Source organism: Oncorhynchus clarkii, chromosome 27 (assembly GCF_045791955.1).
Source record: "Oncorhynchus clarkii lewisi isolate Uvic-CL-2024 chromosome 27, UVic_Ocla_1.0, whole genome shotgun sequence".
In the NCBI taxonomy this organism is placed as follows: Eukaryota; Metazoa; Chordata; class Actinopteri; order Salmoniformes; family Salmonidae; genus Oncorhynchus; species Oncorhynchus clarkii.
Genome location: NC_092173.1, coordinates 23,550,216 through 23,570,106, shown reverse-complemented (window position 1 = coordinate 23,570,106; position 19,891 = coordinate 23,550,216). Strand labels below are relative to the sequence as shown.

The window sequence follows — 19,891 nt, the reverse complement described above, 5'->3', positions numbered from 1 at the left end:
GGAAAGTCTGCTGTTGATATGATATTTGGAGTGGGTTTAATCTACACAGATGCAGCAACAGCAGGACAGGGAGTGAAGCCAATACACAGAAACCGAACTTGGTACCAGAGCATTTTGTATTATTCTGTATGTAAATCCGAGACACTCCATTTAGTCTATGTTACATTTTGTATGGTTACATAAGACAAAAACTAAAGTAGGGTGGTTGGTCGGAGTGGATGGGGGGTCGTATAATGTGAACTTCTAGCAACCCAAAGGATGCGAGTTTGAATCTCATCACGGACAACTTTAGCATTGTAGCTAATTAGCAACTTTTCATGTACTTTTTAGCTCCTTTGCAACTACTTAGTATTTAGCTAAATCTTCTCTAACCCTAACCTTAACCCCTTTAGCTAACTCTTCACCTAGCCCTAACCTTAACTCTTTTAGCTAACCCTTCTCTAACCCTAACCTTAACCCCTTTAGCTAACTCTTCATCTAGCCCTAACCTTAACTCTTTTAGCTAACCCTTCTCTAACCCTAACCTTAACCCCTTTAGCTAACTCTTCATCTAGCCCTAACCTTAACTCTTTTAGCTAACCCTTCTCTAACCCTAACCTTAACCCCTTTAGCTAACTCTTCATCTAGCCCTAACCTTAACTCTTTTAGCTAACCCTTCTCTAACCCTAACCTTAACCCTTTAAACTAACTCCTAAACTTAACCCTAACCTTAACCCTAACACTTAGCCTAGCTAACGTTAGGGAGTTAGCTAATGTTAGTGACCTAGCTAGAAGTTGTAACCTCACACGCAAATTGATAACATATTGTTCATTTTACAAAATGTACACGTTTTTACATATAATACGAATTGTAATTTGTAACTTTTTATACGAAATGGGTGATGGACATCCAGCAATTAATACATATTAATACATATCATAATAAATGGAGTGTCTCGGATTTACACATAGAATAATACCAAATGCTCTGAGACCAGGTTGAGGAACCAGGGGATAGAACCCACTGCATGTGTCTGAGTTTTGGCCTCCTAGTGGCTGGTGTGTGTGTGTGTGTGTGGGGGGGGACCAAACACTCCCACTCAGAGTGGACTATAGTATTTGCCTGTAGTTTTGTTTTGGGCACTTCAGAACAGATATGTAGCATACTGCAGGGCTGAGCCCCCATCCTTCTGTTTCTATAGGCAGTCCCATAACCTCTCTCTCTCTCACACACACAACAGTAATGTATACAGTATTTTCACAGTTACATAACAATGAATTTGTATGATTCGTAATGATTCCGATGGAAGCATCCAACACGTGGGAAAACGCTGGACAATTTCCTCTATCCCCTAACACTTGCATACACAGACACACTGTATCTCTCTTGCCTGGGTGTGCTAGAATTTCAGGACAAAGTCCCCTCTCTCTCTCTCTCTCTCTCTCACACACGAAGGGAGAAGGGATGGGGAGGTATACACTGCAGTATCATGGGGGAATAGCATGTCTGTGTTTTCCTCTGGAAAAAGCCTGCAAGATTGTTCTCCCTGGACTGGAGCTTTGCTGTTGCCTCTCTCTCGCTCGCTCTCTCTCTCTGTCTCGCGCTCTCTCCATCTGTCTCTCTCTCGCTCTCTCTCTCTCCTCTTTCGCTCTCTCGCTCTCGCTCTCTCTCTGTATTCACCATATTTTCTCCAAGTTGCCTGTTGTCATCGCCATTCTTTATAAACTTCCCTACGGCGCTGTCTGAGCTTCCCAGCGATATTTCTGGCATTGAAAGCGTTTTTTCAGGTCGCCTAAGTTCTAACTATGTAAAAAAGTGTACCGTACCAGTCAAACATTTGGACACACCTACTCATTCAAGGGTTTGTCTTTATTTCATACTATTTTCTACATTGTAGAATAATAGTGAAGACATCAAAACTATGAAATAACACATATTGAATCATGTAGGAACCAAAAAAGTGTTAAAACAAATCAAAATATATTTTAGATTTTAGATTCTTCGAAGTAGCTAACCTTTGCCTTGATGACCGCTTTGTATTCTCTCAACCAGATTCATGACGTAGTCATCTGAAATGCTTTTCCAACAGTCTTGAAGGAGTTCCCACATATGCTGAGCACTTGTTGGCTGCTTTTCCTTCACTCTGCGGGCAAACTCATTCCAAATAATTTCAATTGGGTTGAGGTTGGGTGATGGTGGTGTCCAGGTCATCTGATGCAGCACTCCATCACTCTCCTTCTTGGTCAAATATTCCTTACACAGCCTGGATGTGTGTTTTGGGTCATTTTCCTGTTTGAAAAACAAATGATAGTCCCACTAAGTGCAAACCAGATGGTGTGGTGTATCGCTGCAGAATGCTGTGATAGCCATGCTGGTTAAGTATGCCTTGAATTCTAAATAAATCACAGACAGTGTGACCAGCAAAGCACAATCACACCTCCTTCTCCATGCTTCACAGTGGGAACCACACATGCGGAGGTCATCCGTTCACCTACTCTGCGTCTCACAAAGACATGGCGGTTGGAACCAAAAATCTCAGATTTGGACTCATCAGACCAAAGGACAGATTTCCACTGGTCTAATGACCATTACTCATGTTTCTTGGCCCAAGTAAGTCTCTTATTATTATTGGTGTCCTCTAGTACTGGTTTCTTTGCACCAATTCGACCAAAAGGGCCTCATTCACGCAGTCTCCTCAAAACTGTTGATGTTGAGATATGTCTGTTACTTGAAATCTGTGCAATCTGAAGTGCAGTTAATTGCCAATTTCTGAGGCTGGTAACTCTAATGAACTTATCCTCTGCAGCAGAGGTAATGCTGGGTCTTCCATTCCTGTGGCGGCCCTCGTGAGAGGCAGTTTCATCGAAGTGCTTGATGGTTTTTGCGACTGCACTTGAAGAAACTTTCAAAGTTCTTGAAATGTTCCACATTGACTGACCTTCATGTCTTAAAGTAATGATGGACTGTCATTTCTCTTTGCTCGTTTGAGCTGTTCTTGCCATAATATGGACTTGGTCTTTTACCGAATGGGGCTATCTTCTGTATACCACCTCTACCTTGTCACAACACAACTAATTGGCTCAAACACATCATGAAGCTGGTTGAGAGAATGCCAAGAGTTTACAAAGCTGTCATCAAGGCAAAAAGTGGCTACTTTGAGGAATCCCAAATCTCAAATATATTTTGATTTATTTAACACTTTTTTGGTTGCTACATGATTCCGTATGTGTTATTTCATAGTGTTGATGTCTTCAACACTATGAAAAAAATGTAAAACCTTTGAATGTGTAGGTGTGTCTGAACTTTTGACTGGTTCTGTATATATATATATATTTTTATTATTATACATTTTCGAAATGGAGTAACATTTTCAGTGTTAACTTAAATGACTAAAACCAGATACAAAGTATTTAGAAAAGATACCAAAATAAAAGCTACACAGTCAGGGAGAATTGAACATTCCAAAAACAATGAATTTAGCAGTATTGATTTTGTGGTTTGGTTTGAGCAAAATGACACAGCATGAGCCATGGAGCCATGGCTCAATGCATAGAATATGTAGGAAATTAGCTCTCAGATCCTTGACGAAATTTGTTAAATTGACAGGAAATTAGCTCTAATACTGCTCCATGGAGAAATGTGTATAATTGTAGGAAATCGGCAAAAATGACCTTACATTTTTCGACACCACCAAGATGGGGGCCTCTAAAATGTTCTCTAAAAGTCAGCCACACCGATGGTCAACCGCTCCCACTGCAACATCCCCTGCCACACCCACCATCTAAGCCCCTTTTAAATCCAGAAACCTGCTTTCCCAGTATATCCAGCACCCTGATGTAAAACTTAGTAATCCTATTTCAGTATTTATTTTAGTGGATTATTTGATCTTTTTTTTTAATGGGACAAAATTGATGTAATACATAACAAGGATAATGTAATAACATGATGCTGTTAATGTATGTGACATAGACAAGCACCATAGACTAGAAACATAATGCAGAATAATCTGACACAGGTTGGTATGTTTTACTTTCTTAGCTTCCTTTTATCCAATTATTGTCAAATGAAACAAGTTCTTAAGTGCTCAGAGATGCACCTTTCATCCTATCATGATCAACACAGTATAAGTCCTTTGTGTGTTTGATTGCTGGCATTGGCCCTTATCTGTTGATTTATGTCTAAGAAGGGATGGTGATGACTGTATCTCAGCTTTGGGATTTTTATTGGATCGACTGTCATTCAAGAGGAGGTGGATTCTGGCTAAGACACATCCTGTGAAAACTATGTGCCATCTCTGCGTGGTTTGACAACCATTTCCTGCATCATATTCTCACAACGTTGTATCCAAGCATTCTAATATTCCTGTGGGAGGAAAACAGATATCACACTGTGCCAAAGGCAGCGGCTTTTCTTTATATAGGCTGAATGGTTATTGAACAAGCCTGTTGTAATGATGTATATAGTATGGAGTCAGGCCCGGGCAGTTGTGTGCAAATTGAAGCTGAGAGCATTTAGTCTTAGTGTTAACACTCCTCCTGTATTCACACAGGGCCTTACACCTCGTCATTAACGTACAGTGAGCCGTGTTATTTAGGAACAGCCAGGCGTACACATCGTCTGTCCGTTTTCCATTAAGCTTTTTAAACGCATAGTAAAAAAAGAACACTTTCTAATATCACCGTACGTGATCAGAGTTTTTCCGCTCTGTTTACTATGTCCGCCTTTTACAAGACAGAGAGACAGAGTGACAGACACCTTTTATGTTTTTTGAGAGTGTCACGGCCGTTGGAAGAACTGGACCAAGGTGCAGCGTGGTGAGCATACATATTCTTTTATTTTAGAAAAGACGCTGAACAAAACAGTAAACACTACAGAACAAACCGTGAAGCTAAAGGCTATGTACCATAAACAAAGTCAACCTCCCACAAAGACAGGTGGGAAAAGGGCTACCTAAGTATGGTTCTCAATCAGAGACAACGATAGACAGCTGTCCCTGATTGAGAACCCTACCCGGCCAAAACATAGAAATACAAATAATAGAACACAGAATACCCACCCCAACTCACGCCCTGACCAAACCAAAATAGAGACATAAAAAGGATCTCTAAGGTCAGACCGTGACAGTACCCCACCCCACCCCCCCACCCCAAAGGTGCGGACTTCGACCGCAAAACCTAAACCTTTAGGGGAGGGTCTGGGTGGGCATCTATCCGCGATGGCGGCTCAGGTGCGGGACGCAGATCCCGCTCCACCACTGGTTCACACCACTTTGGTGGCACCTCTGATGCGGGCACCCTCGCTGCGGGGCCCCGGACTGGGAACCCTCGCTGCGGGGCCCCGGACTGGGAACCCTCGCTGCGGGGCCCCGGACTGGGAACCCTCGCTGCGGGGCCCCGGACTGGGAACCCTCGCTGCGGGGCCCCGGACTGGGAACCCTCGCTGCGGGGCCCCGGACTGGGAACCCTCGCTGCGGGGCCCCGGACTGGGAACCCTCGCTGCGGGGCCCCGGACTGGGAACCCTCGCTGCGGGGCCACGGACTGGGAACCCTCGCTGCGGGGCCACGGACTTGGAACCCTCGCTGCGGGGCCACGGACTGGGAACCCTCGCTGCGGGGCCACGGACTGGGAACCCTCGCTGCGGGGCCCCGGACTGGGAACCCTCGCTGCGGGGCCCCGGACTGGGAACCCTCGCTGCGGGGCCCCGGACTGGGAACCCTCGCTGCGGGGCCCCGGACTGGGAACCCTCGCTGCGGGGCCCCGGACTGGGAGCCCTCGCTGCGGGGCCCCGGACTGGGAACCCTCGCTGCGGGGCCCCGGACTGGGAACCCTCGCTGCGGGGCCCCGGACTGGGAACCCTCGCTGCGGGGCCCCGGACTGGGAACCCTCGCTGCGGGCCCCGGACTGGAGAACGTCGCTGGGGGCCCCGGACTGGAGAATGTCGCTGGGGGCCCCGGACTGGAGAACGTCGCTGGGGGCCCCGGACTGGAGAACGTCGCTGGGGGCCCCGGACTGGAGAACGTCGCTGGGGACCCCGGACTGGAGAACGTCGCTGGAGGCTCCGGACTGGAGACTGTCGCTGGAGGCTTCGTGTCATGACTACTCACTGGAGGCTTCGTGCCATGGATCATCATTGGAGGCTTCGTGCCATGGATCATCACTGGAGGCTTCGTGCCATGGATCATCACTGGAGGCTTCGTGCCATGGATCATCACTGGAGGCTTCGTGCCATGGATCATCACTGGAGGCTTCGTGCCATGGATCATCACTGGAGGCTTCGTGCCATGGATGCTCACTGGAGGCTTCGTGCCATGGATGCTCACTGGAGGCTTCGTGCCATGGATGCTCACTGGAGGCTTCGTGCCATGGATGCTCACTGGAGGCTTCGTGCCATGGATGCTCACTGGAGGCTTCGTGCCATGGATGCTCACTGGAGGCTTCGTGCCATGGATGCTCACTGGAGGCTTCATGCCATGGATGCTCACTGGAGTCTTCTTGCCACGGATCATCACTGGAGGCTTCTTGCCACGGATTATCACTGGAGGCTTTGTGCCATGGATCATCACTGGAGGCTTCTTGCCATAGATCATCACTGGAGTGGAGAGACACACAGGAGGCCTGGCTCTGGGAGCAGGCACAGGACTCACCAGGCTGGGGAGACATACAGGAGGCTTAGTGCGTAGAGCTGGCACAGGGCTTACCGGGCTGGGCAGACGTACAGGAGACCGGGTGCGTGGAGCTGGCACAGGATATACTGGGCCGTGGAGACACACCGGAGGTCTGGAGCGCAGAGCTGGCACAACCCATCCTGGCTGGATGCTTACCCTAGCCCGGCAACTGCGGGGCGCTGGCACAGGACACACTGGGCTGTGGATGCGTACCGGCGACACAGTACATGTAACCGCAAAGCATGGTGCCTGAAGGGTCACTTGGTCCTTTGGTGGTGGGAAGTTCTGTCACGGCCGTTGGAAGAACTGGACCAAGGTGCAGCGTGGTGAGCGTATATATTATTTTATTTCAGAAAAGACGCTGAACAAAACAATAAACACTACAAAACAAACCGTGAAGCTATGTGCCATAAACAAAGTCAACCTCCCACAAAGACAGGTGTGTAAAGGGCTACCTAAGTATGGTTCTCAATCAGAGACAACGATAGACAGCTGTTCCTGATTGAGAACCCTACCCGGCCAAAACATAGAAATACAAGTAATAGAACATAGAATACCCACCCCAACTCACGCCCTGACCAAATCAAAATAGAGACATAAAAAGGATCGCTAAGGTCAGGGTGTGACAGAGAGACACCTTTTGTGTTTTTTTTGAGCTCCTGGCGATTATGGAGCAGTTTTGAATGTAACCATTCTCTCTCCAGATAAAAGGCATATGTCAGGTTTTGATTTGTCATAGGTCAGCTGATAAAGGCAGAATGTACATTTTGCTGTTTCCAACCCCACTCTGCATGTATTTGTAAAGCACGAAATGTGAATTGAATTACCCTTATATTCAATTCAATTCATTGTGTTTCTCTTTTCAATGTTTTCATTATAATTTTCAAAGATTTACAGCATCATTTCTAATAGTTAATTGTGTTTTTCCATATCAGGTTATTTAGATGTATTAGTATGATTCTTTCTAGATAATCACTCACCTCAGACTAGTCATACTGTAATACAGTAGCTGAGTGTACAGGTACATGAAGTATTGACTTGATCACAGTGGTTCCCTATAGTGGCCAGACTTCTAGGGGTCTAGGGGTACATCAGTAAATTGGGACCCAAATAAAGAAATACCCCCCCCCCCAGTCCTGCCTGTCACAATCAAACATTCTCACCACTCCCATGTCCAGAGACCTGCTTCTCCCACTACCTCGCCAGATGGCACTGTCCCTGTCCCGTCGGCTGTTGGTGCCATGCCGTGTGTCCCGTGGAGGGATTTGTCCTGTTGGCAGCCTGTTTCCGCTCCCTCTTGTCACCGCTCGGTGACCCTGGCCCCCACAGCCCCAAGCACGCTGTCTGTCTGTCCCCAAGTGGCTCTCAAAGCAGGGCAGCAGGGACGGATGTACAGTGGTAGTTTCACTGTGTACAGTGGTAGTTTCACTGTGTACAGTGGTAGTTTCACAGTTCTAACCCCAGAGGAAAGCACATCGATCCATGCTCAGAGGATGCTGCTGTCACTTTGGAGCCTGTGCAACACAGCTTGCAGTCCCCCAGCAAAGTGCACTTTAAAACATCATGCCAGTAGATAACCCAGTGTGTGAGTGCTATCCTAATGTGTCCCAACACCCATTGACAGGCTAAATATCTGATTGTGAGGCTTGTCGCCCAAATGGCTTGTCGCCCTGGAAACCGCATGGCCAAACACAGCTATGCAATGCTGCATCTGGGTTGCCATGGCGATGGTGTAAACAGCCCTTTGGCCCAGAAAGTCGGAACAGAACAGAGGCTTCCAATATTGGGGGGTTGTTGGCACACCGTCTTAAAAGAACGCAATACTAACCCGTGCGGGACTAGTAGTAAACCAGACCTGGGGCAGAACAGGCCATTTAGCCATCTAGCTACTCCTATGGACCCCATACACTTCCCACGTCTTAGTGCTTCTCTCAACGTTGGTCAGTTGTGCCATCTGGGTCTCCCCTGGGTGCACAACAATGAGAGCAAAAAAAGTAGGTCAGTTTTGATGTGAGCCTAGGCAGGCTTATGTAGGCAGGGTGAGACTGGGCCATGGGCAGGGTAAGAGCCTGGGCCCTTTGTCCCACAGCACTAGCCAGAGCACCCACAGAGTCAGTTCTTTCCAGCACCAGACCTCAGGCTTTTGTTGGGGTGTTTTCTTTACATGAAACTGAATCTAAATCAGACGTGTGACATGTATAGATATGGTGCGTATCATTGTAATATATCTGATGCTGTACTATGTTAGTACAAAGTTGACAAATGGGTCTTTTTGATATCTTCAAGAGATTCTTGTGTATGCAGCTTTCAAATTTAAGAGCATGAGAAGGTTAGGTGTTTAATCCACTTTACATCAGCATTTAGGCTATGTGAGTGACCCAACTTTGGACATAGAGTCCCACCACCTTGGATAAGTTATTTTTGTGTGAACCTGTGGGGGAAGTTTTCCGCTCGACCTGATGGACTTAGTGGGATGTTGTATCCAGGCAGCATACACCTCCTTAATAGGCTTTGGAGAAAAAATATATAAATCACAACTTCGCCTGTGGTATTTTTACATGTTCTCGATCTTGAGGAGCCACTCAAGTTCATTATGGCCATGTTTACACAGGCACCTCAATTCTGATATTTTTTCCCACTAATCAAATCACCTCTGAAAAAGATCTGCTGTGAAAATATCTAATGTGATTGGTCAAAATACCAATTAGTGGAAAAAATGGTCTGCCTTTGTAAACGCAGCCTATGTGAAGCTAGGTAGGCCTATGTAGTCTACTGAAGTGAAATTACCTTTTTGCCAATTTAAAACAACATTTTCTTAGCGAGGATGACAGTATTTAAAGAAGTAACTTCAAATGCAAATAACTTCAAAGTGAAAATAACTATAGCAAGCATTTTTTTCACTGCAACAGAATGACTAATGGCTAAGTGTAAATGGAACTGTCTTTGAAGTGCAGTTTGACATATGGCTTCAGGTCTGTAGGCGGCATTGGACCATTAGATTTATGGTCCATACGCCAGGATAATATCTCAAGTATTCAATTGTTTCCTCATTTTATTACACCAGCTATTGGTGGTGATGGAGGCAACTATGGCAACTGAAATATTGAGTCCACTGTATATTGTTAGATTAAAGTGTTAATCTGAAAATTACTAAGCACCTTGTAAATAGATGCTTACGAGAATTGAATGAGAAGCTTGTATTGTCTATTGAGGTAAACACATTTCACAATTAGAAATGGCCTAGTTCTTACTTTTCTTACACCTTGGTTTGTAGGTGGATTTGGGTGTATGGACTGTGTTGTATGTTTGTTGTAAATGTTATATCAGTGTGCTCTGGGGTGTAATGGGCCTTCTGGGGATTGGTTGTATAATTTAGGAAAGGCCAGTGTCGTGTCTTTACTATCATTAAATTGAAGACTAGTCTATGTTTGTTTTTCTATGTTTTGGGGCATTTCTATGTTTTCGGCCTAGTATGGTTCTCAATCAGAGGCAGGTGTCATTAGTTGTCTCTGATTGAGAATCATACTTAGGTAGTCTGGGTTGCACTGTTTGTTTGTGGGTGATTGTCTATGTTGATGGCTTGTTTCAGCACAGGTCTCATTTTGTAGCTTCACGGTCGAATTTGGTTTATTGTTTTTGTTACTCGTTTGTATAGTGTTCAGTCTTTCTTGATTAAAGATTTACCATGGACACTTACCACGCCGCATTTTGGTCTTCCGATCCATCTCGCCTCTCCTCTTCAGATGAAGAGGAGGACGACCGTGACATCGACTAAGAAGTCACTACAGAGTGATAATTATAACAATTGAAATGCTAATCCTTTGCACATGAACGCTCACTCATTCGGAAACAATTGCAAGTAATATATATACACTGCTCAAAAAAATAAAGGGAACACTAAAATAACACATCCTAGATCTGAATGAATGAAATATTCTTATTAAATACTTTTTTCTTTACATAGTTGAATGTGCTGACAACAAAATCACACAAAAATGATCAATGGAATTGAAATTTATCAACCCATGGAGGTCTGGATTTGGAGTCACACTCAAAATTAAAGTGGAAAACCACACTACAGGCTGATCCAACTTTGATGTAATGTCCTTAAAACAAGTCAAAATGAGGCTCAGTAGTGTGTGTGGCCTCCACGTGCCTGTATGACCTCCCTACAACGCCTGGGCATGCTCCTGATGAGGTGGCGGATGGTCTCCTGAGGGATCTCCTTCCAGACCTGGACTAAAGAATCCGCCAACTCCTGGACAGTCTGTGGTGCAACGTGGCGTTGGTGGATGGAGCGAGACATGATGTCCCAGATGTGCTCAATTGGATTCAGGTCTGGGGAACGGGCGGGCCAGTCCATAGCATCAATGCCATCCTCTTGCAGGAACTGCTGACACACTCCAGCCACATGAGGTCTAGCATTGTCTTGCATTAGGAGGAACCCATGGCCAACCGCACCAGCATATGGTCTCACAAGGGGTCTGAGGATCTCATCTCGGTACCTAATGGCAGTCAGGCTACCTCTGGCGAGCACATGGAGGGCTGTGCAGCCCCCCAAAGAAATGCCACCCCACACCATAACTGACCCACCGCCAAACCGGTCATGCTGGAGGATGTTGCAGGCAGCAGAACGTTCTCCACGGCGTCTCCAGACTCTGTCACATGTGCCAGTGGCAAATTTGCCAATCTTGGTGTTCTCTGGCAAATACCAAACGTCCTGCACGGTGTTGGGCTGTAAGCACAACCCCCACCTGTGGACGTCGGGCCCTCATACCACCCTCATGGAGTCTGTTTCTGACCGTTTGAGCAGACACATGCACATTTGTGGCCTGCTGGAGGTCATTTTGCAGGGCTCTGGCAGTGCTCCTCCTGCTCCTCCTTGCACAAAGGCGGAGGTAGCGGTCCTGCTGCTGGGTTGTTGCCCTCCTACGGCCTCCTCCACGTCTTCTGATGTACTGGCCTGTCTCCTGGTAGTGCCTCCATGCTCTGGACACTACGCTGACAGACACAGCAAACCTTCTTGCCTCAGCTCGCATTGATGTTCCATCCTGGATGAGCTGCACTACCTGAGCCACTTGTGTGGGTTGTAGACTCTGTCTCATGCTACCACTAGAGTGAAAGCACCGCCAGCATTCAAAAGTCACCAAAACATCAGCCAGGAAGCATAGGAACTGAGAAGTGGTCTGTGGTCACCACCTGCAGAACCACTCCTTTATTGGGGGTGTCTTGCTAATTGCCTATAATTTCCACCTGTTGTTTATTCTGTTTGCACAACAGCATGTGAAATGTATTGTCAATCAGTGTTGCTTCCTAAGTGGACAGTTTGATTTCACAGAAGTGTGATTGACTTGGAGTTACATTGTGTTGTTTAAGTGTTCCCTTTATTTTTTGAGCAGTGTATTTACGCTCAGTGTGTTGTCTTGATCGCTGGTGAAAAGTTTGTTTCTGTTGGAGTGTTTCGTCCTCTCTCTCTCTCTCTCTCTCTCTCTCTCTCTCTCTCTCTCTCTCTCTCTCTCTCTGTGTCTTGGTTAGTTAGTTCAGAGTGACATTCATTCAATTGTTATAGAATGGATGTTTCGGCGGTTGTCGTTCTCCGCGTACAATGATACCGAATTCCTAGCTGCAGACTAGTAATTAATATCAAAGACTTGTTCTTATTCTGTCGGTATCAATAGTCTAAGAGTTTAACCACGTGGTATGGTTAAAAGATTCAGCAATGGTCTACAACCTTTGTCCTCTCCTAATGGAGAAAAACATGGTCTGGTGATAATTTCTCAAAGTTGGGTTTTATTCGGAATTGAGGAAAAGGGGCTGTCCCAGGATGCCAGACCCTAACTGGGGTAAGGGGCAGTCCTCTGATTTAGTTCAAATCAAAAGGGAATTGTATTTTCCTTCATTAAACAGTTCAAAATCATATTACACAATTTTACAAACAGTATCATACTCACTCATTCATCTTATACAACAATTAGATGTAAACCTCATATCTGAGGCTATTATATAAACAGCGTTATGGTAGTGTGGCCACACCGTCTCCCATGAGCTTCCCCAAGTTGTAACAAACGGATCAGTTCTTAGCTGGATTCTTCACCGATCTTTTATACTTTCTCCGGATCATGAAATTTGTTCGTACCTCACGTTCTGTGAGGTGGAAGAAATTCCTTTGTGCTCTATGAAAATTTACTCTGCCTCTTATACTGTGTGGCAATGTGGCAGGGTCTTCTCCTCAGGAATTTACGACCTCTCTCTGACCACAGCAGCCTAGTTGAAGGAGGCAGGGAGAGGGGATGGGGCTTGCTATACCCAAAGAGGGCAACGTCATGACACCAGTGATGTCAGCCCCTCCCTTCATGAACAGCATGAATAATTGAGTGGCCAGCAGGCTCAGAGCACCAAGCAGTGGCAGAATGCAAAGCCTTTCAATCCCTCAGACTCTCTCTCCCTCGGACTCTCTGTCCCTCTCTCCCTGTCCCTCTCAGACTCTCTGTCCCTCTCTCCCTGTCCCTCCCTCAGACTCTCTGTCCCTCTCTCCCTTTCCCTCCTTCAGACTCTCTGTCCCTCTCTCCCTCCCTCAGACTCTCTCTGCCACCGTCTCTCCCTCACACTTTTACTCTGTGTGTGCCTGTGAATATTGGATCAAACTAGCGATTGCGAGAATCGAGAACACCCTTGCTTGGATGCAGACATAGCGGACGCACCAGTCAGGTGAACGGAAGAGCTGAGAAACGCAAGGGGAACAGGAGAGAAGGGAGTCTGGGAGTGAGGGAGGGAAGGAGCAGACTCAGATAGATAGAAACAGAGAGATAGAAATAGGCTGTGCACTAGCCTCAGTACACTCTCCAAAGGGAACGCTCTGCGCTCTCTCTTGTCTCTGCTTCCTCTCATCCTCCTGGCATGCTCCGGAACCCATCCTCCCCCCTTCCCCTCATCCTCCTGTCCCTCCTCTTTTCCCCCATCTGCGGCTCCCGCTGGTTGAATGAAGCCTTGGCTTGAAAAGGGGCTGACTGCATCGGAGCTGGGTCTACATGGCTACCAGGTTAGTAGGGAGGGAGAGAGCAGCCTGCCTGTCTGCATGCAGAAAGACAGACACACTTCTGCTGCATTCCAGTGCTGAAGATGGGGGTGGGGGTGAAAGGGGAGTGTCAGTCAACAGCCCAGCGATCCTCTTGTCCCGTTTGGCAAGTGTTGTCACGGGGACGTAATTTAGCTCGTTATTAAGAGATCACGCTGGCTGGAGGAGATCAGAGCCCTAAGCCTGCTAAAGGAAATCTCCCAGAGTTCTCTCTTTTCTTCTCTCTATTCTTTTTCTGTTCTCTCCCGGGAGAGAGGAGTAGAAGGAGAGCTCAGATGAGTCGCTGGATGAACAGCTCCTTGCTGCTCCTTTCTCTATATGAGGATATGGAGGTTTTTGAGTGCGTCACAGCAACCAACGGAGGCTGGATGTTTGTGAACAATGTAAAGGATGCTGTTGTGCCTATGATTGACTGGTGAGGAGTTGGGACAGTCAATCGGCTTTGATATGGCGGCCTTGTAGTTCTGTGGCCCCAGGGGATTTAACGTCTATGTGTGTGTGTGTGGGGGGGGGGTGGTAGGTAGGTAGGTAGTTGGGGATGTTTTGGGAGTCGGGTAATGTGTTTATTGTGTGGGTGTGCTTATGTGATGTTTGTGGTGTATTTATGTGATCTTTGTGGTGTATTTATGTGATGTTTGTGGTGTGCTTATGTGATGTTTGTGGGTGTGTTTATGTGATGTTTGTGGGTGTGTTTATGTGATGTTTGTGGGTGTGTTTATGTGATGTTTGTGGGTGTGTTTATGTGATGTTTGTGGGTGTGTTTATGTGATGTTTGTGCTGTTTGAAGCTATGTTCATGCATGATTTGAGTGTGTAGGAGTATATGGATTTTACCTCTGTGAATTGTTTGTATGACATTTGAGAGGCCATTTGCACTGTGTGTGTGCGTGTGTGTGTTGCCGTTGAGCTCGGTCCACCCCTGCCCTTTGGAGCACAGTGAAGCACAAGGTCCATTGCCAGATGGGTATTTTCCAGGGTCAGCAAAAGCGTCAGTGAGAACAAGGCCCCTCGAAACAGCCCGGAACTCTGGGCATTGTGAAGCGAAGCGTTGCCCTCCCCGTTTGGATAGCCTGAGCCCAGAGATTTAGAGCACATTACAAAAAGACAGCAACAAAGTGTCACCAGCAGACTGATTTGCTTTTCTCACTGGGCATGTGTAGATTACCAAGCTCATTATAATGCTTTTCAGCCTGCATCTTATTGCTCAGTGTTCTTTCTTTGACCATAATTTGCTTGTGTGGTCCATATTTGGTCTATTTGTGTTCCATGTGCAGTCCAAGTGCATAGTTTTGTCATTCTGCTGCAGTATGTGCAGTCCATGTTCTTATCAACCTTATCTTACATACAATACAATCAGGACTGTGATTGTTTCTGGTGCTGTAATGCAGATGAGCCCAGCTGCTTCCCTGCCTTAGGGACCTACTGTATCTCCACACACAATCTAGTCTCAGGGCAATTCGTAGGATTTGGTACGTAAATGTTCCCTGTATTTAGTATGATGTATTACTTTACATTAGGTTACATTATGAATGGAATAGCGGTTGTACAATACCTTAGGAATGAGATTACGAATGGTATCATATGTCTTACCCGTTTGTACAATAGCATGCGAGTTGCTTGAATGAACTTATCATACATTGCGGAGATTGCATAGTATTATGTCTTCCTCTGAGACCAGGTTAGTTGTTGCTTCATAACAACAGAGGATAATTATGGTGAGAATTTATTTTGGTGTTAAGGAGAACTAAAGTTAGAATAATTTATGTAGCAGGTTAGTTGAATTGGGTTAAGTTTAGAATTAGGGTTGCTGGAAGGAAAAGTTCTAACTTTACAACTGTCGCTGACGCGACTTGAACCTTTGGATTGCTAGACGGTTGCAGTATACGCTCATCCATTCTCCCCAACCAACATCCCAACTTTTGTTTCTGTCTAAAGTAACTAGAACATTAGTAGATATTATACTTATTGGAGGTGTTCAGAAATAAGGTGTTGTATGGTTCTGAGGCCAGGCTTCAAAACAGTATGCAAATGGTGTCATTAGATGGCACATTGAGTATTATACTAATGTAGCAGGGGAAAAGTTGCTGGTTACCCAGTTCTACCCAGTCCTCAATCAAAGTCAGCCATGATAGTGTTGTTTCTCACTCCCTCTCCAAATCCCTTATTCCAAGTTAAAAGGCCAAGCTCGACAGAAGGCCTGTCTCTGCCCAGTAGGTTATATATAGAAGCATATTATGAATATTTAAAGACATTCTCTCTAGTCCCAGTTGCTATAGCAATATTCATATAGAAGGTGCTTTGTTGTACTTCATTGTGTGAGCGAGGAGCCGGTAAGGATTTTTAGCGGTTTTATCCACAATTCACCATGCATTGTCACTCACTAGTCATAAGAACCACATCTTTTTCTCTTACGAGTCACTATAACCACATCCACCACATGTCCACACAAGGCATTTCATGGAGTGGAGGGGGTGGTGTATGGAGCATTCCCCTACCATGACATGCAACGGGTTCCCATGGTAATAAAGGGATTCTATGCTCACTCATTTCAACCCATTACACTCCTTCACCCAGTATGTAGTGTTGTTGTATTGGAAAGTGTGTCATAAATGTTTGTCATTGTATACAAATGGTGCTGCTACTTTAATGTTTTGTGTTATTGTTCTGGGTCAGCTTCAGGTATAGGCCAACATCCAGAAACAGCTGTCTCTATTGTTCTACAGTAGGGTGCCATTTTTACCGCCCATGCATCTGTCCTCTCCTCTCGTGCTGAACAAACGAGAGACAATTAACTTGACAGGAATGTGTAATGGTCTGTCACACACGTTACGTTTGGTTCATAAAGTAACCCATTGTAGTATGTGTATTTTATATTTTCTGCATCGCTGGGAAGGGCTCGTAATTACACGTTTCACTGTTAGTCTACACCTGATGTTTACAAAGCATGTGACAAATAACATTTGATTTCATCTGGCTAAGCCTATGACTCTCTTGTCTGACTGTACATGTTAGCAGCATGTGTACCTGGTCTTGTCTAATGAGCAAAGACACACACTACTGGGAATGAGCTGATCAAACCTCCATTTATATGCTGAGGATTTATGGGCTGTTATTGGCTGCCTTTATAATGTTGATTGACGTGTGATCCAACTCTGAACGCTCATGATAACTGTCTGCACTGTTCTAAAAACATAAATAATCTAAAACGCCTTCAATGCGTTTAGGCTCTCTGGGTGTGCAATATTAGTCGGCTTAGGTTCATAATGAATATTTTCAAAGACGGGTATATAGGCTTCTATCCAATCAGATGACAGATAACAGAGCTGACAGCAGGTGTCAGGGCCTGTGATCATTATGACCCTGTGGTCAGTCAAGGCCATTACACTTATGGAGTGGACTGGCCATAATGGGGTTATAAACCCATAGGCAAAGGTGATGATGATGATGACTGGCAGATATCTGACTGGGTAGTTCTAGTACGGTGTGTGCTCAGCTCAGATCTTAACTCTGTCTGGTTCTGTGGATCTGATGAAACCCAAGTGAGTGAGACCATTAGTAACTGACCCAGGATGTGACATGGAAAATGATGCAGCTCACACAGCCCACTGGCATATGAGAACTGTTCTGTGTGTACTTGTGTGCATGTGTGTCAGTGTCTGCGTCAATGTCCGCCCAGGTACATCTGCGTCCTGTGAGTATGTACGTGCATACTTCTGTTTATGTGTGTGCTGCTGCAGTGCGTGCGTGTGTGTGCGTGGTGTGTGCCTGCATAATGTGTGTGTATCTCAGACAGACTCTGGGTTCAGACACTGATTAACATGCAGGAGAAATAGCAGTGTCCTCTGCTTTGTACCAGCTCACTGCATTATTCACTGATACCACAACACTACATATTATGAGGGCAGCTTGTGAGACATTTCATATACATCTTGTGCAGTTTTACATGCATACATTGACATATACCAGTACATACACATTGTATACAGATACATACGCCTGTACTCACAAATGCTCAAACATATGCTGAATCATCATTGTCTATGATTGTATGTTGAAGTATTATGCAATAGGTACGTGTGCATACAGTCAGTTCTCCAAAAACCTGCAGTACATACAGTATGTACTCTACACAAACACAAACACACGTTTGCTTATCACATAACACCACATAATTTGTTTGTAACCACAATGTACTCTATCAGAGCTGATGATCCATTAGTTAGATGAGAGATCAGCTCTGGGTACTGCAGAGCACAGTGCACCTGGTATGTATCCATGCAGACAGGCAGACAGCGGCCACCAGTACTATTCACTATGATTTAGTCTATGCTGCATGCAAGGCTTCTTTGAAACAGTAGAATGGTATAATTGCTTCACTTCTTTTCTTTGAGGTACATACACCATTGGCTGGCCATGACTTAATGGGTTTGCATAACGCCACGTCAAGTAACCGGGGCTGTCCGGCGCCCAGCCACACAGATCACTGACAGCTAGGCCTTTTGATACCTCCGTCTTCATTGTGAGTAGTGCCCATCCTGGCTGCAGACAGAGCCTCCATGGGATTCTGTGGATGCATCCGGAATGGCACCCAGTTCCTTATGGAGTGCACTACCGTTGACCAAAAGCAGTGCATTATAAAGGGAATAGGGTGCCATTTGGGATGTTGCCTGTGCAGGCTGGTCTCAGAGGCGGAACATAATAAACAGGTTAACCTGTGGTTCAGGAAGGGAAGCAGCCCTCGCTCCACTCCTCTAATCTTCCTCTCCTCCTCTCCAGTCCTCTCCTCCTCTTATATTAGTGCTGCATGTTTCTCTACCTCTATCCATTCATCTATAACATAGGCAGGTGAGTTTGACTGAGTCAGAAGCAGAGACCATTGGGCAGGCTGGAGTTGGCGGAAGATGAGAGAGAGAGAGAGAGAGAGAGAGAGAGAGAGAGAGAGAGAGAGATTGCACCATAACTCAACTGAATATCAACATTATAATAACCATGCTGCTTAACTGTCCCTGTTACTCTTAGTCTCTGCTCATGGACTTCTCATCTGTCCAGATTAGTTAGAAAAGCATGAAAATGGGATTGCAGAAAAGCTATCCGATAAAGGTTTAAATGTCAATGTCAGGAGGATTTAAGTATAATTCTATATTTTCACATGATCCTTTTTCAGTGTGTATTTCCACGTACAACCCGGGGGAAGGTTTCTCCTGGCTCTTTAAAGATGCAGTTTGTTGTTCATACATCTCAATAAGCAGCAGTAGGATATGATATCCATTATCTGACGCATGGTTTTCACTAATCTTCATGAGTGAGGTAGAGTATGTGATCTGTTTTTGACCATGCTATTTTCTCTGCTGCTAGCTGCTGCTGTTGTTGTTATTGGTCTCTGGGTTTTGTGGGCTAGCTGCTGTTGTTATTAACTGTGTTAGTGGGTGGCGTTCAAGACTATTTGCCGTGATGTAACGTGATTACTCACTCTGGGGATGAATGGAAGCATGGGCCTCAGTCTTTGCATGTTACTCTAGTAGGCCTAGCATTGCCTGTGGGACGGTAATACATTCACATAATTTACATGGCTTACATTTCAATAAGGTATTTAAATTAACTGAAGAGTTCTACAATTAGTTCCTCAGTGTTATTAATGTAATGTCTGTTATTTTTTGTCATGGGTTTTGCTCCGGCCCTACATTCACAAACAGTGCAGAATATGTGTTTTCATGATCAATCAATTAATCAAATGAATTTATAAAGCCCTTCTTACATCAGCTGATATCTCAAAGTGCTGTACAGAAACCCAGCCTAAAATCCCGAACAGCAAGCAATACAGATGTAGAAGCACCGTGGCTAGGAAAAACTCCCTAGAAAGGCCAGAACCTAGGAAGTAACCTAGAAAGGAACCAGGCTCTGAGGGGTGGCCAGTCCTCTTCTGGCTGTGCCGGGTGGAGATTATAATAGTACATGGCCATTTAGGCCAGATTGTTCTTCAAGATGTTCAAACGTTCATAGCTGACCAGCAGGGTCAAATAATAATCACAGTGGTTGTAGAGAGAGCAACAGGTCAGTACTTCAGGAGTAAATGTCAGTTGGCTTTTCATAGCTGAGCATTCAGAGGTCGAGACAGCAGGTGCGATAGAGAGAGAGAGAGAGAGTCGAAAACAGCTGGTCCAGGACAAGATAG

The 19,891-nt window shown here is 45.5% G+C and overlaps 2 protein-coding genes across 2 annotated transcripts in view; one reads left to right on the top strand and one right to left on the bottom strand.

Annotated features, from left to right (window-relative positions):
- Positions 1–5,154: 5,154 nt before the first annotated feature.
- On the bottom strand, positions 5,155–6,540 carry LOC139385740 (proline-rich protein 2-like). Its single transcript, XM_071131012.1, has 3 exons — positions 6,409–6,540; positions 5,436–6,016; positions 5,155–5,335 (listed from the first exon to the last, which is right to left on the bottom strand). Exons 1-3 carry the CDS (start codon positions 6,538–6,540, stop codon positions 5,155–5,157), a joined length of 894 nt encoding a protein of 297 aa, XP_070987113.1.
- Positions 6,541–13,996: 7,456 nt separating this feature from the next.
- The window catches only part of LOC139385537 (protein Aster-B-like), a 30,237-nt gene continuing 24,342 nt past the window's right edge, over positions 13,997–19,891 (top strand). The window contains exon 1 of the mRNA XM_071130678.1: positions 13,997–14,135. Coding sequence (XP_070986779.1) covers positions 14,008–14,135 — 128 coding nt within the window. The 5' untranslated portion in view covers positions 13,997–14,007. The remainder of the gene's footprint in view (positions 14,136–19,891) is intronic.

What these genes read in the sequence shown, in the direction of transcription:
- LOC139385740 (XM_071131012.1), bottom strand. Translation starts at nt 6,540, where the DNA reads ATGATCCATGGCACAAAGCCTCCAGTGATAATCCGTGGCAAGAAGCCT. An exon ending in TCCATGGCACGAAGCCTCCA is followed by an intron (nt 6,017 to 6,408) that starts GTGAGCATCCAT and finishes GACGTTCTCCAG; the next exon opens with TCCGGGGTCCCCAGCGACGT. An exon ending in CCCCGCAGCGAGGGTTCCCA is followed by an intron (nt 5,336 to 5,435) that starts GTCCGGGGCCCC and finishes GGGGCCCCGCAG; the next exon opens with CGAGGGTTCCCAGTCCGGGG.